General features: G+C 41.7%; 1 protein-coding gene across 4 annotated transcripts in view; it reads left to right on the top strand.

Moving 5' to 3' along the window:
- Nucleotides 1-25,255, top strand: part of gli3 (GLI family zinc finger 3) — a 297,548-nt gene that overhangs the window by 235,034 nt on the left and 37,259 nt on the right. For 3 of the 4 annotated variants that reach the window (XM_008112872.3, XM_008112873.3, XM_008112875.3), the window contains 2 exons: nt 136-252; nt 2,354-2,494. In XM_008112872.3, the coding sequence (XP_008111079.2) occupies nt 136-252; nt 2,354-2,494 (258 nt within the window). The remainder of the gene's footprint in view (nt 1-135; nt 253-2,353; nt 2,495-25,255) is intronic. The other variant, XM_008112874.3, reaches the window with a different exon arrangement.

Genomic DNA, 25,255 nt, shown 5'->3' on the forward strand with positions numbered 1-25,255 from the left:
AACTCAGACAATAAACTATAGATAACTTAACACCTAACTGGCAAAATAAAGTTGCTCAGAAAAGTCTGCATGCGCTTGGTGGAATGTACTTGAGTCTCAATCTTATTGTATCTTTTGGGATATAAATATATACAGCAGAACAAACCCACAAGTGAATCTGCAGTGAGCAGTACAGGAGACCCGATGCATAACAAACGTTCAAAGATAAAACCTGATGACGACCTCCCCAGCCCAGGTGCAGGAAGCGTGCAGGTAAAATGTCCTGGTCCATAGATTATTTTCTCTCTTCGATCTTAATCAGTCTAATCAATCTTCAGCAGTTTTTCATACAGTTTTTGGTTCTCTCTGAGTCTTCTGTACTTGGACCCCAATGCATTTATTCCTCATTGTATTAGAGTATGGAGAAAATTAAATACAGACACTTATTGTTTGCTTGGCCATGATAAGCAAAGTTCTGCAGTTTTGTACCCAACACGTAGCCATCCTCAGTCGGAGCTTAATGCAGACTTAACACCTAACTGGCAAGATAAATGCTCCTGGTAATTAAAAAAACATATTTTGTATATACAGTAGAGTCTCACTTATCCAACCTAAATGGGCCGGCAGAACGTTGGATAAGCGAATATGTTGGATAATAAGGAGGGATTAAGGAAAAGCCTATTAAACATCAAAATAGGTTATGATTTTACAAATTAAGCACCAAAACATCATGTTAGACAACAAATTGGACAGAAAAAGTAGTTCAATACGCAGTAATGCTATGTAGTAATTACTGTATTTACGAATTTAGCACCAAAATATCACGATGTATTGAAAACATTGACTACAAAAATGTGTTGGATAATCCAGAATGTTGGATAAGCGAGTGTTGGATAAGTGAGACTCTACTGTACATTCAACTTGTGCTAGACAAGATTAAATTCAGGGAGAAACTAATAGATCTGATTTTGATTTATACTGGTCAGTTTTTATTAAATATGTTTTAGAGAGTGAAAAGGGAAAGCAATACAACTTTGTTGATCAGGAATTTTGGATATGACGTTTGTTTACTGTTTGACTCATAAATTTGTGGCAAAGGAAAGAATATTTGTTAAGGCCTTAGTGGTGGGGTTATGTGTTTGTAAAATGTTCGTGTTTTGTTTACATTGTAAGATGTTAATGTATGTATTTATTTTAAATTTCTTAATTTATTTAAAACACAGAATTAAATTCCCTTTAAATGTCCATCATTGTAGTTTGGATGTACTCCTGAATCTAGCCGTAAATGGCAATGGCTAGAAGTGTTCCCATCACCAAGATTAGTGAGCCAATTGTGCCGGTTCTTGGAATATCAGATCTGGTCATAGTAGTGTACACCTTAATTACATTTAACTAATGTAATGTGCTCTGCATGAGACTGTGTTTTTTTTTCAGATCCAAACTGCTGACTATTCCAAGCAATGGCTATTACTTGTAAAACCCTATCCATCTTGAGACAGGCTATTTGAATGTGTTTCTTACATAGATTTAGCCAAGTGTTTAGATTATGATGGGAGGTTTTTCAGTGCTGGTACCACTGGAGGCATGATTATTGAGCATTTTTATTGCTTTTATTCTATTTATAGGGAGTTTTTATTGCTTTTTTCCATATTTAGCCGCTCCCTGCCAAATAAGACAGGAGAAGGGGTTGGAAGTTCTTTAAATAGGGATTATTGGGTTGAGCACCTACTAAGGAAGGATTGTAAACCTCTGATGGGTTAAAAACAAAAGCTCAGGGAGTGGAATCCATTTCAGAGTAGCATATTGAGCTCCATACCACTTAGACAGCATTTGCTTTTAGGTGATGATTGTTGATCACAATCCCTCATATGTAGGGTCGTTTGGATGCTTCATGATAATGAACCCCCTACACTGCATTAAACAGTACTGTAAATGAAGCCAAAGAGCACTGCTCTGTTACCACAGTCATTTAGGTATGAAGCCTGCGGTTTCCATCTGACTTTGACTGAATAATAGCATTTCCCAAATAATTCTGGAATTGACTTTTCTCACCCTCATTTCAGAAGTCAGAAAGTGCGACTTAAACACATGGAAAATTTAGCAGTTAAAAGTTAGGTACTGGAAGCCCATGCAGAACAAAGACATCCATCAGTTTTTCCCAAAAGGATGAGGAAAAATATGGATGGGGCTCCCCAAATGCAATTTTTTTTCTTTGTGTTACATGTTTAACTGTGCATTTTTGTATTTTACCTAAAAGCCTAGCATGGGCCAATAAAATATTGACTCATCACACTTTTCCTGCTAAGTTTGCAGCAAGGTGGCTTTTTCCCTTTTTTCTATGCATTCATACTCCCCACTTTTTTTCCTCATCCAGGAACCACCAGAAGGAATGACCTTAGTAAAAGAGGAAGGAGACAAAGATGAAAGCAAGCAGGAGCCTGAAGTGGTCTATGAGACAAACTGCCATTGGGAAGGCTGTTCACGGGAGTTCGACACTCAGGAACAGCTAGTGCATGTAAGTTAATGGCATTCAGGAGCCTGGTTTGAAATCTTTTCTTTTTGACCTTTTCTGCAGGGTCAGGTTCTTTGACCCTTTGCTGAGTCAAGTTTCTTTGCAAACAGCACTGCAGACTGGAGAGAGGTTTATGAGTTTTTGCGAATAAAGCAAAACTCTGAGCTACAGTGTTTGACCTGTTCAGTCAGCTAAAGCTTAGTGTAAAATTCAATAAAGTCTTCAATAGAGAGTGTAATGGCTCTGATCCTGTAAGCCACAAAATACTATTTTGAATCAGAGCTTTGATAGTTATTGAGTAATAGTAAGCCGGACATGAGTTATTATTAACCTCTTGCCAAGTATGATTTCCCTTCACTGCTTTCAGACAGGACTGTAACAATAGAAAAGGGAGACAGAGAAATTTCCCCCCTCAGCCTTAAAGGATTTGTGGTGCGTGTTATGTATCAATTTTCTGTTGTGGGTATAAGATGAAGCGGATTACTTGGTAGAATAAGAGGGCATTGTAATACTAAAATTCCCATGAATAACGACAAAATTGTAGAGCATTACTGACAAGGAAGGAGATATTATCAACTTAAAATAGTTATTAATGAAACACATGCTTCCTGTTTTCCTTGCATGTCTTACAGTACATATTTTACAATGGACATTCAAACTTAGGTGACCGTAAATGTTTATATGGTAAATTGACTAACAGGATGAATTATAGCATATTTCAATATAATTTTCTCCCTTTGGGGATCCATACAAGCTAATGTTAACTACTGCCTTTTGGTCACCTGATTTTATCTACTGTATTTTCTCAGTATTTGTAGATATTTATCACATATTCTAGGGACCATGTGCAGTCACATGTATATACTACATTCATTGGATCTGGACAGTAAGTGCCACATAATCTCAATCTGCAATACTATATAATCTTAATTTCCAAGTAAAAGCTGTCTAGTATGCAGACAAAATTAAAACTCCATCCTATACACACATGCATGAGAGCAGCACTAACTCTGTTTTGTAGGGATTTGCTTGAGTAAACATGCATACAAATTTGCAATATGTAATTTATCTGGCTGTGTGTATTATGTACTTATTAATTTGTCAAAACCTTCGATGTAGGTTGACTGCTTTGCTGGAAAGTATCCGGATGTTACGTATTTTCTCTTGTTTCCTCCAGAAATATGAAAACAGATTAATAGTAGTCCTGTTGAGGAAAATGACCCAGTCAACGTGATTTCTGGTCAACCAAGAATTCTAATAGACCCACACGTTCTTGCCTGGTTTTTCACCCATTCTCTTAGGTGTAAAATGCATCAGTAAGGCTCAGCTCAGTCTTTTTAATAAAGTGCTGTGCATTCTTTGTCATATTGATTGCAATCTGCAACTACCTTGAAAACTTTTTGGGACTAAAGAGGGGCATAAGCATTTTTAAAATATGTAATTGTTGTTTATTTTTTAAAAGATTTTTGTTTATTTAAAGAAATAAAAAATAAGAGTGAATTTGATTGAGTCCAACTCAGGATGTTTCTACAGTGGGGCAAATTGTTGTATGAGGTCCACATCATATTTAGCTTATCTTGCAACAGAAGGGCTGCTTCTGGCTGTTAATCCTATGCAAGGAGAGCTTCAGAATACTTCCACTGTTTTGAATGTGTGGACAGGTGAATCAAGGTGGATCCAGCTCAGTTCAGTGTCCACACATCCAATAGATGCGCCACTGTCTTACCAGTTGGAAGCAGCTTCCCATCAGAGCCTTTCTGGCGATTGCACTTCTGCTGGTCATATGACTGAGCACCGTGTGATGACCACATCAGAAACAACATCACCAGCAAGGGTTTGCCAGGGTTTTGACCAGTGTAACAGCAAACAGCAGCCTTAATATGTTTTCAATCCAGCCAGTTGCCTAAACACCCGAAGGGTACTGGGATGCTCCCATGTTGCATGCAGGACAGGTCTAGAACATAGCACTCCAGATTGTGCTATGTGTCCTTGCTGGTTCTCCTGGATCTCTCAGCAGCCTTCGATACCATAGACCATGGTCTCCTTCTGGGTCGCCTTGCTGGAATGGGCCTTGGGGGTACTGTTTTGCAGTGGCTCCAGTCCTTCCTTGAGGACCATACCCAGAAGGTGTTGATAGGGGACATCTATTTGAACCCACAACCGTTGTCTTGTGGAGTCCCGCAGTGTCCCCTCTGTTTAACATCTACATGAAGCAGCTGGGTGAGATCATCTGGAGTTTTGGAGTTCAGTGTCATCTGTACGCAGATGATATCCAACTCCATCACTCCTTTTTTTCCAGCTTCCAAGGAGGCCGTCCAGATCCTGAACTGGTGCCTGGCTGCTGTGTCAGACTGGATGAGGGTGAACAAATTAAAGTTAAATCTAGACAAGTTAGAGGTACTCCTGATCAGTTACAAGACCGAAAAGGGTAGAGGGTTACAGCCTGTGTTGGATGGAGTCGCACTCCCTCTAAAGGCGCAGGTTCACAATTTGGGAGTCCTCCTGGACTCATTGCCGAGTCTGGAACCCTTTGTTTTGGCGGTGGACATGGGGGCCTTTGCACAACTTAAACTTGTGTGCCAACTGTGCCCTTACCTTGGGAAGCCTGACTTGGCCATGGTGGTCCACACTCTTGTTACATATTGTTTGGACTGTGGAGTTGCCTTCAAAGACTAGTCCAACGTCCCGCAGCCAGGTTACTAACCGGAGCGCCATTCAGGGAGCATACGACTCCTCTGTTGAAGCAGATCCACTGGCTGCCTGTTAACTTCTGGGCACGATTTCAAAGTGCTGGCTTTGGCCTACAAAATCTTAAATGGCTCTGGTCCAACCTACCTCTCAGAACGTATCTCCCCTACGAACCGTCTGGCAGATTAAGAACTTCAAGTGATGCCCTGCTCTCGGTCCCACCGCTGTCACAGGTGCGGTTGACAGAGACGAGAGACAGGGCTTTTTTGGTGGTGACTCCACGGCTGTGGAACTCCTTGCCAAGGGACATTAGGGAAGCCCCCTCACTCATGTCTTTTAGGAAGCACCTGAAGGACTAAGGTTTTGGCCCATCCTAGGATATGGGTTGATATGACCTGATGGATACTTTGCATTAATATGAAGTTGAACACGGATTGACTCTGTCTTTTGGCTCAGTTCTACTGCCCCTGTTGTAACAGTCACATGGTTTTTATTGTTTTAATTGGATATGAATATTGGCTTTTAATTGTGTTTTACGATTGTTTGGTATTATTACATTTTGTATTATATGTGGCAGCTAATTCTGCCATTGTATAAAACTGCTCTGGGTCCCCCTGGGAGAGAAGAGTGGTATATACATTAAATAAATAAATAAATTGTTTAGATATGTGCGTATGCAGACTAAAGAGGCCATGACTGAAGTGTATAATATATATATATTTGTGTATAAATTGATCTCATGTATAAGTTGAGGGCAGATTTTGGAGCCTAAATTATGGATTTTGATAAGATTTATGGATAAGGCAAGGGTTATTCCACTGAGAGGGAAAAGCACTAGAATTGCCTCAGGAGGCCAGTTGCCCATAGTTCCCCATTCAGACGTTGAAAAAGGCCAAAAGCAACACTGCAGTAGAAAGAATAAAGGGGATCAGTGCTTATTTTCAGTTCCTCTAGGACAGATTAAGCTCTTCACTTTTGCTGCTCTATTCAGGGAAGGGAATGGTTCCTTTTTGTTTAGAATTAAGGTACATCACTCACTGATCCACAGAAAAGTTGACCCAGTTGTTTTGGGTTGATTATTTGTCTAAATATTTAGTATATACAACAGGGGTTGTCAAACATTTTCATCCACAGAGCTCTTTTTGAAACAGAAGTTTATCATGCAGCCCCAGGAAATGTCTATAGATTATATTATATTATATATATAATATGCAGTAGAACCTCTGTAATCCGAGTTAAACGGGAGGACCTCATCTTGATTTACCCGGATCACTCGGATTACCATGCCCAGGCGCCCGCCGAAGGGAAAAGTTTCCTCCCTTTGGTGGGCGTTTGGGCCTTTAGAGAAGCTCAAAGTGCGCTTCCCTGGGTCCAAGCGCCCTCCCTTTGGCGCCGCTTGGACCCAGAGAAGCGGGAAGCGGCACGCTTCACTCTTTCCTGGGTCCAAGCGCCCGCCGAAGGGAGAGGTTTCCTCTCCCTTTGGCGGCCACTTGGACCCAGAGAAGGGGGAAGCGGCACACTTCGCGCTTCCCTGGGTCCAAGCACACGCTGAACTGAGAGGTTTCCTCTCCCTTCGGCTTGGATTCCCTGGGTTCAAGCGCCTGCTGAACGGAGATGAAACTTCTCCCTTCGGTGGGCATTTGGGCCAGCCCGTCTGTGCCTCAGGGGTCGGCAGCACTGGCGCCCGACGTCCAGCATGGTGAAGGAGTCAGCTGTGTATGTTGCTAGGTAGATAGCAAGCTACCTAGCAACACGTAAGGGGGCGCTCGCCCCTTGGGAGGTGCCCCATGCGTGCTGCTAGGTAGCTGGTTAACTACCTAGCAACACGCACACCTAGCTAGCCAGCTTGCTCGGATTGCACGGAGGCCCAGACCAGCGGAGTTTTACTGTATGTATATATATCAGGCATGGGTGAATTTTTACTTGCATTGTGTTTTAAAATTTGACAGGCAGGCTGAGCCAGTGGCAGATGGATGGAGAGTGTTTGTGTGAAACAATTGGGGAAAAAAACATAAACAAATACCTATGCACCTCATAAATCTTGTTTGTAATGCCAAAAAAGGAAAGAAAGAACAATGAAGTATTTACCCAACATAAACTTAACAGTATTTCAGTGGAAGACCCCATGGGCCATCTAGTCCTACCCTCTTCTGCCATGCAGGAAAAGCACAATCAAAGCACCCCTTGAGTGGCAGGAGGGAAATAAGGTTTTGGAAGCAAGCAAGACAAGGGGGAAAGGATCTCACTGGTAAAGAAGGTGAGGGGGGAAACGCTTTTGGCAGCAAGGGAAACAAAGAAAAGAGCCTTTTGGTAGTGAGGGAGGTGGGGAAAAGGCTTTTGGTGGCTAGGGGGCGGGGGAGGAGGAGCAGGGAAGTACCGAGCCCCTCAGTAGCACATTTTAAGAACCACTGAGTATTATTGGATCCTGTAGTCTCTTACCTTTTCTTGAAGCAAAAGAAAGCATAGTTACACTCTCAATAGAATTTAAAACAGTTTAAAATACAGATATTAAGAAGCAAGAATACTGCTGTTCATTTACAATCAGTGGTAGAGATGATAATAATTTTTTTAAGACTGTAACTACTTGAGCTTGTAGCAAGGGTTTTGCAAACTATTCTGTAAAACCTCATTGATTCTTTAATATGAAAAATAATAAGGGAAGATGTATTACCTACCATAACTCTTCCTCTGGGACATGGATAGGTCTAACGGGGGCTCCCTGAAAATGCAGTTATCCCCCTAAGTGCTCTTCTGCAGTCTTTCTAGTATGCAGAGTCTGTGATAGATCACATAACCCATATGTGTGAAAGTTTCTCAAAAGATGAAATGCTTTAGTGTTTTATGAATTGATACATAACTGGATTGTACAAACCTCTGTGCTACCACACACTGCAGTGCCAGTAGTATAAACTCTGGAGTTTTTTAGCCACTCACATAATATTTCAGAACCATTTCTGGTTATGTTACAATTCATATTTTCTAATATTGGAACATTGGCATTGATCAGACAGAAGCAGGATTGTATTTTTATTTGTTGTTTTGCCTTTTAAGTCAAAAACGTCTGACATTACTGGCATTTATCTCTTCCTGCAATATTGATACTGAGACTATCCCTTTCTTTAAGAAAATGAATTACATAAACACACAAAGCCACACAGGAACAATCAGTCCACCTGGAAGACTTTGACACTGCAGCAATTTGCCACTGTTGAGGTTTACTTTCAAATGTGTATGCCATTTAGGATTTAGCTCTGTTAAAACTTTCATGATGCATGCTGTAAGAGGCAATGTGTTAAACTATTCAGATGGTCTGTCTTATTTATAGTGCCTATCTATCCTTTTCCTCTACCTCCACCTCCGCCCCTGCCACCAGCCTCCCTCTCCTTTACAGTTAATAGAAAGATTCATGATTCTTCATGGTTGTCTATCTAGTGTCTGACAGCGCCGACTCCCTTTGCTAAAGCAACTCACTATCTATAATTGATATCCTTCTAAGGAATGGGGTGCTGACTGCAATTGAAGGGTTTTGCTGAAAGCTCTTAAATCCTGACAAGTTCTGCCCTTGTTCTGGTTCAGTTGCTGTGCTACACCACTGGAATTCCAGGGTTATTTGAACTTTGTGCAAAACCAATGCATGTGTTTCACATTAGCAAATCACAAAGTTGGAGAGCAGAACTATGACCTGGACTGCTGGGTTTCCTGCCAGTCTCATTCACGATGCACAGAACTCCTAAAAAAGATTACCTACATATATTACTATTTGGAAATATTTATTTTCTTTCTTTTTCTTTAAAAGCAAAAAAGAACCACCATTAACACAAAAATATGTATTTATTTTTGAGACTCCCTTTGCTATTGAGCCCTTTATCATTCTGCTTTTTAATTAATTTATCTATCTGCCCACAAGATACTATTATTGTGCTGTGCAATGTGCAAGTTTTATTTTAAATATGTGTTAAATTTATTCAGTACTCAGGAGTTAAAAAGAAACTGCATTTCCAACTCTTTCCTTTAACTCTTCTTCTCATTAAACTTTGGCAGTTTCCCTGACTATCTGCTAAATTACAAACAGGAAACAAATACTTGAGAGAGGGAAGGTTAGGCATCAAGATCAATGGCTGTTTAGAAAAATCAACACTAGTAGTAAAAGACTACAATTATTGTTAAGTATGATTACAATGGCAATCAGATAATTGAATATTTGCTTATTTATGTACTAATGCTCTGAAAGTTCAGAAGTTACAAATACTTTTCTGTTAAACTCTCCTTAAAATCTATCAGCACGATTATAAATTTACAATTGTTTTCACCTTATAATTTTAACGTTATAATTTTAAAGCAGATTAGCTAAGACCATCCAACCAAAATGACTTGATAAAACAGTGGTATAATTTTAAGGGTTTACATTTATGAGGTCTTCAACAAAGAGAATGAATCACCTGAACCAGTGGCTGCTGTGAGTTTAGGATGAGTCCAGGGTTCTTTGCAAGTGTAGACAAACCCGTAGTTTTAGATGAAGCATTCTGTTCTATTGGGGGGGGGGGAGGATAGGCATTCCTCCATCTAGATAATCCACTTGTGATTTTTATGTGTAACTCAATTAAAAGTAGTTCCTTCTACATGCTCATTGTGACTCGCACAAAATGGGATATTCTTGCCTGCACAAACTGCATAACGACTTTTTCAGAACTCTGAGTGGAGATTTTGTTGGTATCCCTATTTCCTTTCATGCTTATGTCCAGTGCAGCTCATACTCTTTCCTAATTCCTTTTCAATAGCCTGGCATTAGCAGCTAGGCTGGAAACCTTCTACCTTCCTTGTGTTCTCAGTTTCTACTTCCATTTTCTTTAAAAATGAAACACTGTTCAAAAAAATCTTTTTCATTCTGTTCATTTTTATCATCTTCTTTCTTCTCTTCCTCTGTAATTACTCCAGTTGCTTAATGGCCTCTGGGGCCTTGTTTAAGAAGCATAATGTTTGAGGGTCTAAGATCCCAGTGACCCATGGCCATTCTAATTACTCCTTTGGTGAGTCCTACATTGCAAGCAAATGCTGCTATTTCCAGGCTTTCACGAAACAGGCCTTCAGGAACTGTATGGCATGCCTTACAATACATGCATTGGAAGAGGTCATTATGTCCTCCCATACTTTGAGGTGTTCCCATCAAGCCACATGGAGTAAAGACCCTTGAGACCAGCTTGGAACCAGCACCTTTGGTCTCAGTCCTGGAATGTCTACCATTGCTCTTAGCCCCAAACCAGCATTGGAACCAGGAAGTTCAGCCCATATTGAGCTTGTACATTTCAAGGGACATGAGAACAGTCGCATTCCCATTTCCTTTACTCCTAAGCAGTGTGTGTGAGAGAAAAAAGGATAAACATTTGCATGTTTTACTCCTGAGGACTGGGCTTCCAATCCTCCTCCCTCAAGGATCATATGGATTCAGCATCTAGACCAAGATCAAAAAGTGCCTATAATAGTCAGACTAATATCTAAAACTGATAGTCACCATATCATCTTTTATTCTCAAAAGTTCTATCATGGGTCCTTTAAAAAAGTTATTAAAGTGCTTTCTCTAACTTAGAAGAAAATTTAGCAATTTCTGCTAACCCTTCATTTTTGACACCCAGTCTTCCATCTCCATCCAAAAAAAAATCTTGTTGCTGTAATCATTAATTGGCTGGATATACACTGCACGCCAGTTTCGAATCATAGAGTTGGAAGAGAGCTCACGGGCCAGCCAGTACAACACCTTGCAAGAAGCAGGAAAATCAGCCTCTGCTTAAAAGCCTCCAAAGAAGGAGCCTCCACCACACTCCGGGGCAGAGAGTTCCACTGCCAAACAGCCCTCACAGTGAGGAAGTTCTTTCTAATGTTCAGGTGAAATCTCCTTTCCTGTAGTTTGAAGCCATTGTTCCGTGTCCTAGTCTGCAGGGCAGCAGAAAACAAGCTTGCTCCCTCCTCCCTATAACTTCCCCTCACATATTTGTACATGGCTATCATGTCTCCTCTCAGCCTTCTCTTCTGCAGGCTAAACATGCCCAGCTCTTTAAGCTGCTCCTCATAGGGCTTGTTCTCCAGACCCTTAATCATTTTAGTCGCCCTCCTCTGGACGCTTTCCAGCTTGTCAACATTTCCCTTCAACTGCAATGCCCAGAATTGGGCACAGTATTCCAGCTGTGGTCTGACCAAGGCAGAATAGAGGGGGAGCATGACTTCCCTGGATCTAGATTCCATATCCCTATTTATGCAGGCCAAAATCCCATTGGCTTTTTTCGCCGTCGCATCACATTGTAGGCTCATGTTTAACTTGTTGTCCACGAGCACTCCAAGGTCCAAGAAAGCAAATAAACTGCATTGACCTGGATTATACGAGGCTACAGGAAAGGAGATTCCACCTGAACATCAGGAAGAACTTCCTCACTGTGAGGGCTGTTCGGCAGTGGAACTCTCTGTGGTGGAGGCTCCTTCATTGGAGGCTTTTAAGCAGAGATTGGATGGCCATCTGTTGGGGGTGTTTTGAATGCGATTTCCTGCTTCTTGGCAGGGGGTTGAACTGGATGGCCCATGAGGTCTCTTCCAACTCTACTATTCTATGATTCTATGAGGCTACACTGCCATATAACCTGGTTTAATGTTTTTTTTCTGCATTCTGAAACTACATTAATAGTATTGCAGTGTAGATCCAGCCACGGCTATTGCAGTATAGATTCAGCCATTGAAAGTCTCCCATAACACGTGTCAAAATGATCAGTCCCAAAAGAAACAGTTCATGGATTTAGAAGTCTTTAAATCCAGATCTATATTCACATCCAGTATTTCATAAGTCAGTCACATAAGGTAAATTGCCCCTTCTTATTTTATACATTTCCAACAGATATATTTGGCGTTTCCCTAGACATCTTAGCTCAGGCTAATTTTCTATATGGTAGTTATTTCAGGATTGACTCATTCTCTCTATGGCATTTATAGAACAAAATTAAATACTTGCTTTTTTGGTGAGGAAAGGGGGCTTGTTAAAGTTCATCTTCCTCAATGATCCATAAGGAAAAAAGAAGCAAATATTAAGCACTTGGAATATGTAGAAGAAATGGCTATTGTAGAAAAATAAGGGAAAGCAAGTTAGGCAGTGAGAAACACTTTCTTGAGCCAGGGAAGCATAAATGAGGCGGCATCTCTCACACACTTCTTCCCTCCCTCCTTCCCTTCTTCCCTTTTTACCTCGTCAGGACAAAGGAGCATTTTCACTTATTTGGGTTTTGTAGACATTCCTGTATTTCCAGATGTTAATAGTAATAAAGTGAAACACACATCCTTATCTCAGTGGAGAATCTTAAATTTTATATTCACCTCGATTGTTACATAAGTACATCAGTCTGAAATCACAGAAATACTGAAACTGAAGTAACTCCAATTGCTAGGGCTTTGTCTGTGCCATATTTATATGTTGTTGTACAAAGTAAAAGCACAAACTCTTGCCTGTCCCCACCATAAATCTGTTTCCTTTATGTCTCTCTCCCTCCCATTCTTTTTTGTCCACACATCAAGCTCTAACATGGAAGGTTTTTGTTAAAATATATAGAAGAAAATTATATCCCAGACCTCTAACCCTCATCAAAAGTAACTGCATAAGTGTTCTTGGTCTCAAGGGTAAATAATTCCAGACGCACCTCATGGTTGTTTCACAGCTGTTTTGCATATGTAGGCTGCAAAGCCGGTAACCTCCTGGCACTTTCTCTGTCCCTCTTTCAGACTGTGTTGTTTCTCATCAAGGCAAGTCAAGAATGTGTTTGTAGTGAATATGCCTTTCATGGCCTTCGGAGACATTTTGCATAACCACTGCCAAATTATGTTGCTCATTGAAGAGGTAAAGAGAAACACTGAGTCAAAAGAGAACTGTCACTGACACTGAAAAGAACCCCATTCCTGAAAACTTCCTCACTCAAACGTTTTCCATCTTTCTTTTAAAGGTAGTTGACATGCCTCATTTCATTTCGGTAAACTCCTTTATGGAAGGACAATAGCTATTTAATATGTTTTTGTCAGGAATAGAAAAGAAATGCTTCTATGGATTGCACACCCCTCGCTAAAGAAATATTACAATGTCTTTTTAAATAATGTTCATTTGACAGTTTGTACCTTTTATGGAATATACCTTTGACAAACTGTGTAGCTGTTTTTAGACATGGATATATAAGGAAAGAAGTTTTGCCAAGTTTGTAGATGCATTGAGAGGCTTGGATTTTTGGAGTCACTTTGGTTAGATTTTTTTTTAAATAGTACAGTGACTAGTTTAAGATGTCCACTCAAAAACTGGCAGGATAGTCAAATACCCTGTGTAACATTCTGATGCTTCCAAACTGAACTCTTTTAGATGTCTTGCTACTTCTCGGGGTAATGAGAGGCCCAGTTTAAAAGTGATGGGCATATAAAAGAAACTTACCCATGCAGGGATAAATGCAGCTGGCATCAAACATAAATCAAGTCACATTTCCTTTGCATGTCATGTTAGAATGTCAGAAAGGCATGAACTTGATATATGCCATGCTGATCTGCTAGAGCAGATATAGAGCCAACTAAATGTGTAATGGCCAAGTGTAATCTTACATATATACATATTTTAATTGAGCACGTGAGTATTTATGTATTCACACACACTTATCTGCATAACATGGCTGATTATTAACAAGATGTATAAAAAAGGAACATACCAAATGCAATATTTTCAATTTCAGTAAGGCAGGAAGTAATAGAAATTGCAAACAAAATACAAATCTAATTGTACTTTAAGATTTTCCTTAACAATAACTTTAATTTCTTTAACATTGGCCTAAATCCACAAAGCATTTCAAAATCGATAGAAAACCATGCTGAATTTCCAGTGGGTTAAAAATGAGGATGTCTTTGTCATGTTAACTTTGCCATCTTTGCCTTCAGATTTGGTGGGAGAGGTAGAACTTGGGCTCCAAAAGGGTATTAAGGAGCTAAGATTAGAAATTGACGAGGTTGAGGGAGGGAATGATTTGTTTGTTGATCAAACTGTTCAAAGGAGGGAAGGTATGGATCTAGATTTGGCAGCGGTGAAGCCGATAACTAATTCTCCGTTGGAGGGGGATTTCTCTCCTCCATACGTAGAGGATTACTATGAACATCTTGTACAGACGAAACAGCTGGCTTTTCAAATTGAAGACTCTATATTGAACAGGGGTAGATGGACCTCGGAAAGAGTGATCCAGAGGTCCTTGGGTCAAATTCTTTCAAGGAGCCTGACGACAGTCAAGATAAAGATGATCACTTGGCTCCATAAGGGCTATCAATCATATGATCGCTCTTTACGCCTTATCTTCACTTTTGAGGATAAGTCTATAACAGAGGAATTATGGGCCCTTAGGTTCCGGCTGCTCTCATGGGGCATTACCATTAGAAGAGTATTTGTGGACCCCGTGATTCGCCCTTTGGTGGCCAACCTATCTTTACACACTCAACCATCTGTTAGGCCCAGAGATAATAGGATGTGTAGTCCTCAGCGTAGGCTCCCCCCTTTAGAAAAGTCTCAATTAGAGACTCTGGCCCAATCATTTTCCGTACCAGACCAGCAACTTTCACCCTCTTCAACCTCACTACGTTTTTCCAGTAGGCCCCATTTATCCCCTTCTTTTGAAGTAAAGTTAGATGGTGTGTCTAGTAACCTTTTGGATCCAGGGAGCTGACTAGATTCTCTTAAGGATGCTCCAATTGAGCCAGACTCCTTGGGGGGTGGGGAACAGGCGGGGGGTGGCTCCATCGAGGTCGTGTGGGGGAGGAGGAGGAATTGCCGTCAACGCATTTCCAGGGAGAAGCGCAACAGGGTTCTTGCGACCCTGGAGAAGGATAGGTGTGGTAGCCTCCATGGTAGCCCCTCCCGGCTGAAGGTCCTGCTGTTTAATGCCAGATCCGTCAAAGGTAAATCATCTATTATCCAGGATCTAATCATGGATGAACATGCGGATCTGGCCTGCATCACCGAAACCTGGTTGGATGATCTGGGTGGGGTTAGTCTTACCCAGCTTTGTCCTCCGGGTTTCGGGGTGCATCAGCAGGCTAGGCCAGGAGGGCGGGGAGGTGGGGTTGCGGTGGTTTTTAGGCAGTCCATCGCCCTGGTCAGATGCGTCGCTTTGCAATCGGTCGGGTTTGAGTGTCTCCACTTGAAGGTGGGTACCCGGGACAGTTTGGGGATTCTGCTGGTGTACCGTCCACCCCGCGACACAGCAGTCTCCCTGCCTGAGCTAGCAGAGGTGGTTTCTAGCGTGGTGTTGGGTTCCCAGCGCCTGTTGATGCTGGGCGACTTCAACATTCACGCTGAGACCACCTTGACAGGTGCAGCTCAGGAATTCATGGCCGCCATGACGACCATGGGTCTGTCCCAAATAATATCGGGTCCCACTCATCAAGCTGGACATACACTCGACCTGGTTTTTGTTGCGGGCGACGGTTTGGTCGGAGTGGAAGAGCAAATTATTCTTCCATTGTCATGGTCCGACCACTATCTGATCAGTTTAAGACTAACCGTCTCTTCCAACCTCCGCAGGGGTGGTGGACCAATTAAGATGGTCCGCCCCAGGAGACTTATGGATCCTGAGAGATTCCTGAGGTCTCTTGGGGATCTGTCTACCATGGAAGCTGACGATCCTGTCGATGCCCTGGTCACTCGTTATAATGGCGAGTTGTCCAGGGCAATAGACACGATCGCTCCTGAGCGTCCCCTCTTGCTGCGTGGAGTTGCCCCAGCTCCCTGGTTTACTGGGGAGCTGGCGGAGATGAAACGTGCAAGAAGGAGACTAGAGTGCCGCTGGCGGACAACTCGTGACGTATCTGACCGAGCACGGTCTAGAGCCGCTATTAGGGCCTATTCCGCGGCATTGCGGGCAGCCAGGAAAGTTTTCTCGACTGCCCGCATCGCGTCTGCAACAAATAGATCTTCAGAGTTGTTTCGAGTTGTTGGGGAGCTCCTCCACCCTCCTCAGGTTGGGGGAGCACCCGACATCTCGTCAACTCGGTGTAGCGAGTTCGCTCACCATTTTGCAGACAAAGTCGCTCAGATTCGTTCCGACTTAGACGCCGGCCTTGATGCATTGCCAGGTGAGGTAACCGAGGCATCTGTCTGTTCGATCTTGTGGGATTCGTTTCGGCTTGTGCAGCCTGATGATGTGGACAAGATTCTTGGAGCGGTGAGGGCGACCACCTGTGCCCTTGACCCTTGCCCATCTTGGCTCTTAAAACAAGCCAGTGGAGGGCTAGTTGATTGGTTTGTGAGAATAATCAATGCCTCTTTGGAGCAGGGCATATTTCCATCTGGCCTAAAACAAGCTGTGGTGAGGCCTGTTTTGAAGAAAGCCTCCTTGGATCCGGCTAACCTCAGTAACTACAGACCAATCTCTAACCTTCCATTCTTGGGCAAGGTCTTGGAGCGGGTGGTTGCTTCCCAGCTCCAGGGATTCTTGGAAGATACGGATTTTCTGGACCAATCGCAGTCTGGTTTCAGACCTGGCTACAGTACCGAGACGGCTTTGGTCGCCTTGGTGGATGACCTCCGCAGAGAGCTGGACAGGGGGAGTGTGACCCTGCTGGTTCTCTTGGACATCTCAGCGGCTTTCGATACCATCGACCATGGTATCCTTCTGGGATGTCTCTCCGGGATGGGCCTTGGGGGTACTGTTCTGCAGTGGCTCCAGTCCTTCCTAGAGGGCCGTTCCCAGTTGGTGAAGCTGGGGGACACCTGCTCGGACCCCTGGCCATTGACCTGTGGGGTCCCGCAAGGTTCCATTTTGTCCCCCATGCTTTTTAATATCTACATGAAACCGCTGGGTGAGGTCATCCGGAGTTTTGGAGTGCGGTGCCATCTCTACGCGGATGACACCCAACTCTACTACTCCTTTCCACCTAATTCCAAGGAAGCCCCTCGGATACTGGACCAGTGTCTGGCCGCTGTATTGGCCTGGATGAGGGCGAACAAGCTGAGGCTCAATCCTGACAAGACAGAGGTCCTCCAGGTCAGTCGTACGTCTGATCGGGGTATTGGGTGGCAACCTGTGCTTGACGGGGTTGCACTCCCCCTGAAGGCGCAGGTCCGCAGCTTGGGGGTCCTCCTGGACACTGCGCTGACACTTGAGGCCCAGGTGTCGGCCGTGGCTGGGAGGGCCTTTGCACAACTAAAACTTGTGCGCCAGCTGCGACCATGCCTCGAGAAGTCAGATCTGACCATGGTGGTCCACGCCTTAGTTACCTCTAGACTGGATTACTGCAATGCGCTCTACGTGGGGCTGCCTTTGAAGACGGCTCGGAAACTACAACTAGTACAACGATCGGCAGCCAGGTTTCTAACTGGGGCAGATTACAGGACGCGCTCAACGCCGCTGTTTAAAGAGCTCCACTGGCTGCCATTTATTTTCCGAGCCCAATTCAAGGTGCAGGTTATCACCTACAAAGCCCTTAACGGTTTGGGACCCACCTACCTTCGAGACCGCATTTCCCCCTATGAACCCGCACGACCTCTTCGCTCGTCGGGGGAGGCCCTCCTCTCGCTTCCACCAACTTCGCAGTTGCGGTTGGTGGGGACGAGGGAGAGGGCCTTCTCCGCCGTGGCCCCCCGGCTGTGGAACTCGCTCCCCAGGGAGATTAGGCAGGCCCCTACCCTACTCTCATTCAGGAAGAGCCTGAAAACTTGGCTATTCCAGAAGGCCTTCGTTGACTGATCCTTGTGGGATCATGTTATTTACCTATTAAGCAGTAGACCCTCTGGATTGTTTTTAGGATTCATTCAGCACTTTAAGTATTACACCTGCTGCATAATTATCCCTCCCTGATAACTTGATATTACTTTGCACCTTGGCCTGGATCTTTTGACCCAAATCGGGATCTTAATATTATTGTGTATATTGACTTTTATGACTGTTTTTAATCATGTTGAAGTTTTACTGCTCGGTTTAATGTTTTATCTGATTTGTGCTGTCGTGTCTGGGCATGGCCCCATGTAAGCCGCCCCGAGTCCCTCCGGGGAGATGGGGCGGGATATAAGAATAAAATTATTATTATTATTATTATTATCTTTATTGAAGCTTTATTGACAGAAGAATTTTTCAAATAAACCATGATCCTAAAATATAGTTTAAAATGAATATTAAAAATGTTTATACAACACTCAGCTTTGAACCCAACATGGCTTAAGAGGTAACACTTATCAAAGTGTGCTTATTGTTTATTGGTATATGTGATTTTATTTGTTTATGATTTGTTTTTATTACTGAGTTTTATATTGTTTGTTCCTGGGCTTGGCCCCATGTAAGCCGCCCCGAGTCCCCTTGGGGAGATGGGGCAGGATATAAAAATAAAGTTATTATTATTATTATTATTATTATTATTATTATTATTATTAAAGTGATACACTGAAAATGATGCACAATGTCCTACATTGTTTTTCAAATGGAAATATTTGCCAATTGCTGAAATTGCTTTTCTTTTTCATTCAGTCTGGCAATAAGAAATTCACTCCTCCACATATACTGTCTTGAATGGACAGCTTATTGTTTAACTTTTTGTTGGTTTTAGTTTAAACAGTCAGTGTAGATGGGACTCTGGAAACAGCCAGTAGGAGTGCTCTACATTAAAGCACTAAGTTGCAACATTTTCTCTTAAAGGATCGGATTAATTTGCAGATTTAAACATCTGAATTTCCTGTCATAGGCATTTGATCACTGGTGCCTTATTCAGTGTCAACACACACACACACACACACACACACACACTAGAGAAACAACCAGATACTTCAAAGTCCCTCTAAAATGAGTAGAAGTATACAAGAGGTTCTAACAAATGAATTCATTGTGGTGGTCTTGCCCATCCAGTTTATTTTAATAGAATTCTGTGGAGGAGAATTTCCCAATGAATTTTACTTGACAGAAATTTAGTGATGAATAGCATTTTTTCAAAAGGCATAAATGAGAGTAATTAAAATTTGTAGTATCTGAACTCAAAATTGCACTTTGAAATTGTTCTGAACAATGAGATGAACCGTTCTTTCAACAACCATACAGCTGGCTTTGGAAATTCTGTGCTGAATTATGCCATTTTGCCCACAAGATTGCCTTAAAAACAACACAACAATTTCAATAGGGGTAAATGCATGAAACAGCAATACACATTACAAATTTGAACTACAAAAAAATCAAAAGTGGGGATATGACTGTTGTCACCAGCCATGGCTTGTCAATCACTTAGAATTAGCCAAGTAGTTATTGTTGGAAAGATAAGACTAATTAGCTTAATCATTGGTCTGAACCAGCAGAGGGCTTTTAAAGTGCTGCCTCTCCTACATGCAAGTACCTGTCAAATGCCCTAGATCCATGTATAACAGATTTGTCTGGGGTGTTCACTTGATTTGGAAGAAGTGGGGATGACTGAGCGTCAGAAAGGTAGGATATTTTATTATGTTTTGCTGTGCCCTTTATTTGTACAGTGTTTTAATAGAAGGATGCATCTGATCCTTTTATCTCCGTGTAATAAATCCAGCAGTTTTCCTTTTAAAAAAAACTTGCGTGCTGCTGTGACTTTTCTTCGAGGTGTCTAATCTTGAAAATGAATGGGTGGTGTCTTTGTCTTCAGTTGGTAGCTGTGGTGGCTTGTATTATAGGTATGAGGTCTATGTATACCATTCTTGTGGTATCGCCAGGACTGAGATGCTGCAGTTCTTAGAGTGAGATAAAGTAGTCAAGCTGAAAATGAAACAAAGCTTTAACTGTATTCCTCCTTATGTTTAGCAGAGATAAACTTCAGTGGAGTCTCAGTGCTGCCCCGTTTGGCTTCTGGCAGCAGCTTTAATTGGTAAAATGCAGATTTTTTTTGATCAGGAGAGGATTATTCTTGTTATCAGTCTGGAGCATCTTATTTCAAGATGAAAAGGCTTTGCTGAATTACAGATGCCAACATTTTTACAAAGGGCTTTGGCGATTGACATCTCAAAGAGAAAGTATGATTTATTAGCCTATAATGGTACTGAGTACTGGGCTAGGTCCTACTGATTTGTGAAATTGCTTAATATGAATTGCTTTTTTGTGTGTGTAATTCAAACCCCAGGTTCCTCAAAATATATTTTGTGTATAAAGTATGAAGCATTATGTACCTGGAAAATAGCAGAGCTTTGAAGTGTGGGTGGGGGGCAGAGAGAGGGAAGCTGCTTCTAAATCCATCTTGGTGGTGGTTTTACAGTAGTTTGGCTGATAAGCTGGCAGGGTAAAGATTAATAGCGAGCCCTGTTGTTATCAGTACCTGCTTGTCGATCCTGTGTAACAGGCCTGTCTGTTTAACATGGAAATTATTGATTAAATAAAAATTGCTATTAGATTGTGATGTGATCCATAATCACAAACAATGGCGGATGTTCCACTTTCAGATCCTGAGCCATGCATCAAGTTTTCTCTTTGCAGTAATTTATATTGTGCTGACACCCACACTCATTAGCTTTTACCCTTTCGTACATGTGTCAGGAAAGCACTAAAGGACAGAACAGTAATGGGAAATGAAGTGGCAAGTAAGAAAACGCTAAATTTTCAGATAGAGAAGATTAAATAGCTGAGCTATAGCTATCCATTCATTAGCTTCCCCCCCCCCCTTGATTTTTTTTGATATCCGTTAACACATTTTTTTTCCTACCAGCTAGAATTGCTTCTAAATTCCAAGGGGAGGGGAGAGCAGTCATTCAGTCATTGGTTGTACATACTAAATTATTACCCAAATATTGCTTTCTTATTTCCTGATTTCGCCACACAATTCCATATCTGTAGAAATCTTCATATACTTCAAAATAGCAGAAGTAGAACTCAAACCTAATCATACTGTGTACTGAATCACTTAATGCTATTCTACACAAACACATAAGGCGAGCCAAAATCTGCATTGTGGCCTGATCGGGACACCGCAAGCTGCCTTGGTGGTGTCCCTCATACCTAGCCGTGTCAAAGCTGGGTATGAGGAACACCACCAAGGCAGCAAGGGAAAACTGGTGCCACTTTTGGAATCAGCTGATCAAATGTACCCAGAAACTGGTCTAACATTTGATCCACCAAAATTTGTGTTCACTAGTGTTACATTTTGTATTTCACTACCAAATACCAGTTCTAAGCAGTTGTGGATCTGAGCAGAAGTGCGTAATTTTCCCTACTGGCAGATCGCTGTCATTTGCTCTTTTCTGTCTAAATTATAGTCCACCAGTCAGTTTAAATCTCCTGTTGTATATCATAGAATCATAGAATAGTAGAGTTGGAAGAGACCTCATGGGCCATCCAGTCCAACCCCCTGCTAAGAAGCAGGAAATTGCATTCAAAGCACCCCCGACAGATGGCCATCTAGCCTCTGCTTAAAAGCCTCCAAAGAAGGAGCCTCCACCACAGTCCAGGGGAGAGAGTTCCACTGTCGAACAGCTCTCACAGTGAGGAAGTTCTTCCTGATGTTCAGGTGGAATCTCCTTTCCTGTAGTTTGAAGCCATTGTTCCGTGTCCTAGTCTGCAGGGCAGCAGAAAACAATCTTGCTCCCTCCTCCCTATGACTTCCCCTCACATATTTGTACATGGCTATCATGTCTCCTCTCAGCCTTCTCTTCTGCAGGCTAAACATGCCCAGCTCTTTAAGCCGCTTCTCATAGGGCTTGTTCTCCAGACCCTTAATCATTTTAGTCGCCCTCCTCTGGACGCTTTCCAGCTTGTCAACATCTCCCTTCAACTGCGGTGCCCAAGATTGGACACAGTATTCCAGGTGTGGTCTGACCAAGGCAGAATAGAGGGGGAGCATGATTTCCCTGGATCTAGACGCTATACCCCTATTTATGCAGGCCAGAATCCCGTTGGCTTTTTTAGCTGCTGCATCACATTGTTGGCTCATGTTTAACTTGTTATCCACGAGGACTCCAAGGTCTTTTTCGCACACACTGCTGTCAAGCCAGGCATCGTCCCCCGTTCTGTATCTTTGCATTCCATTTTTTCTGCCGAAGTGAAGTATCTTGCATTTGTCCCTGTTGAACTTCATTTTGTTAGTTTTGGCCAATCTCTCTAGTCTGTCAAGATCGTTTTAAATTCTGCTCCTGTCTTCTGGAGTGTTAGCTATCCCTCCCAGTTTGGTGTCGTCTGCAAACTTGATGATCGTGCCTTCTAACCCTTCGTCTAAGTCATTAATAAAGATGTTGAACAGAACCAGGCCCAGGACGGAGCCCTGCAGCATATCCCTTGTCTACACTAGGGGAAGGTGCCTAGAAGTGCTAAACTTCGCTTCGGCGTGGCAGTTTTGTTAGGGGCAGTTCAGGACACCCATGTGTGGCCATAATGCAGTTCTGAATCAGCAGTTTTCAAGCTGGTTCTGAGCCATATTGTGTGCCTGTGCAGAACTGCCCTTAAATAGTTGCAGCCAGGTAACTGACTTTTAGATTCTTACCTTAGATCACATAGGTGCCTAGTACAGGCCATCTATCCCATGATTACTGCCTTTGCTTTTCTGTTATTTAGTACCCTCACTGATGGGTTGATATTATATTAACAATTACAAGTGTGATCACACTGAAATGAAATCCTTCCAAGTTTTTGTTCCTCAGCCATCTAGCTCCCAAAGCCCACACAAACACCCAGAGACTGAAATGTAATTACATGAATACTGTTTCAGGCTCAACCAGCAAAATACATTTAGTTTGCATGTATAAATACTGTGTATAATTGATCAGAGATTAAAAGGAAGGTCATGCAGCATTATGAATAGCCGTCTTTATTTTCAAGATTAGATTACATCCTTTCCAAACCCCCTGCCCCCTGTGAACTGAATGTATGTCCTAAGGGTAGGTTTTTTCTCTCAGGTCAGGAATGTAATAAGGCAGGTTTTCCTCTCCCCAGGATATTTTATCTGCCTCACTGTGTTTAAATTGCTGCTATGAATACAGTGTTTTCTTTGTACAGTAGTCAAAAATTGATACATCCTTGGGGACATTTCCATCTTTAGCATTTAAGAATATGTGGTGATCAAGGTTAACCTATTGATGAGTGATGAAAATATCATTAGCATTGATTAATAGGCATAGAAAGTATAGGGGATGCCTCCTATTTGAATCAAGGACTTTTGCGACAAAAAATGTAAAAGTTAAACTATCAGTGTACTATTATAAAAGAAATAGTCTGTTGATGGCTCGACCAAGCAAGTAGGGTTTAGAATAATTTGCTTATTGAATACTTACCTGTGAAAAGTTTGCATTGTATCATTAATCTACATAAAATTATTGTATATTGAACATGTCACATTACTTTATATTAAAGGCAAAGGATTTCATATTCTATGATAAGAAAATTAGCGCTATGTTGAATTTTTGGATGAGATTTATGTAAGTACTAACTGGGGCTAAATAAATACCCTAAAAGCACCAGTGATTATCTGATCCCAGAAGCTAAACAGGGTGACCTCTGGTTAGTACCTGAATAAAAAACTATTACTGAATGTCAGGAGGAAAGAACTGGCAAAACCGCCTTTGAATATACTTGCCTAAGAAAACCATATGAAATTAATGGGATCTCCATACATCAGCAGGTAGCCCTGCTGATGTAAGGCACACACACATCTGGTGGTACCAATTTCCTTTTTCCTCTCTGACCCGTACGTGGAGTTGTCATATGAATTGTACATAAGGTAATATTCAGCACTGTTAGGTAATCCCTATTAAAGTGAACCATTTGAGAAACGTTACGTGGAAATAGGAGAAAGGGGGAGACATTGAGGGATACTTTGGGAATAAATAACCCTTAGAACTGAAAGAAGCATAAGTTGTTATGGATATGTAGAGACTGGTGAGTCTGAAAATTGCTTAATGACATTAGTTCAATGTTTCACACTTCTTTATCCACAATGGAAAGTGCACTATTCTGGTATTTTTTGGCTGGGTTCCAGAAGGACTCATATTACAAATCTAATAATCTATACATGCCTGTTCAGAAGACCTGTTGAGCTCAGGAAGTTCCGTGAGTTCAATTTGTCTTGCAGGTGAGCAAGCATAGGATTGTATTCTAAACAAAATGATAGAAGGGGAAGAGAGCACAAGGGCCATGCAGTCCCCCTGCAGTTCAGGAATACAAAAACAAAGCACTAATTTAGGTCATCCGGTCTAAATTTAAAAACTTCCAGAGCAGGAGACTCTACCACAAATATGAGGCAACATATTCTATTGTCAAACTGCTCTCAGCGTCAGGAAGTTATTTGTAATGTTTAGGTGAACTCTCTTCCTGTAACTTGAATCTATGTCCTAGTTTCTGGAGCGCACAAAACAAGCTTGCTCCACCTTCATGGCTATAATCATACCAAAAGGCTTACTGATATCAATATATGCTACATCTGCAGCATTCCCTTTGCTCTTCACCAAGCTTGTAACTTTGTTTTAAAAGAAAGATAAAATTAGACTCTCAGGTAATTAGTATTTTTGTCGAATAATAATAATAATAATAATAATAATAATAATAATAATAATAATAATAATAATAACAATTTTAAAAAATCTTTATTTATATCCTGCTTTTCTCCCTCGGGGAACCCAAAGCAGCTTCCAACATATTAAAATAATGTAAACAACAACCCAAATACATTGATAAAAAGTATAAAACATAAAATAAACAGTTTAAAACAACACTAATATATATTGTTATATTATTTGAAATTGTTTGATAACATAAGATCAGAGTTTCATGTACACAAATATGTTATTTTCAATAATGACCAACTGCATATTTCAGAAACCCCAGCATGGGAAGATGGTCAACCCTCTTCGTGTGAACCCAGAATATTTTGTCATGGAGCAATTATGATTCAGAGTTAAAAATAGACTTATTCTACAAATCAGTTAAGTCTTTTCATAAAGCATATCTAAAGGTGTTTGGCACTACATTATTTAATTTTCCCTCAGGGTACTGCCAGTTAACTTCATTAGGTGCTTCATTTTGCCCCAGAGAAAAACCAATGGCTATAGTAAGTGTTCCGTCCCCCAGAGGCTTGGTTTGCATTTTTTCATAGTTGCAGGAATAGCACCTG

This window comes from Anolis carolinensis, chromosome 6 (genome assembly GCF_035594765.1).
Source record: "Anolis carolinensis isolate JA03-04 chromosome 6, rAnoCar3.1.pri, whole genome shotgun sequence".
In the NCBI taxonomy this organism is placed as follows: Eukaryota; Metazoa; Chordata; class Lepidosauria; order Squamata; family Dactyloidae; genus Anolis; species Anolis carolinensis.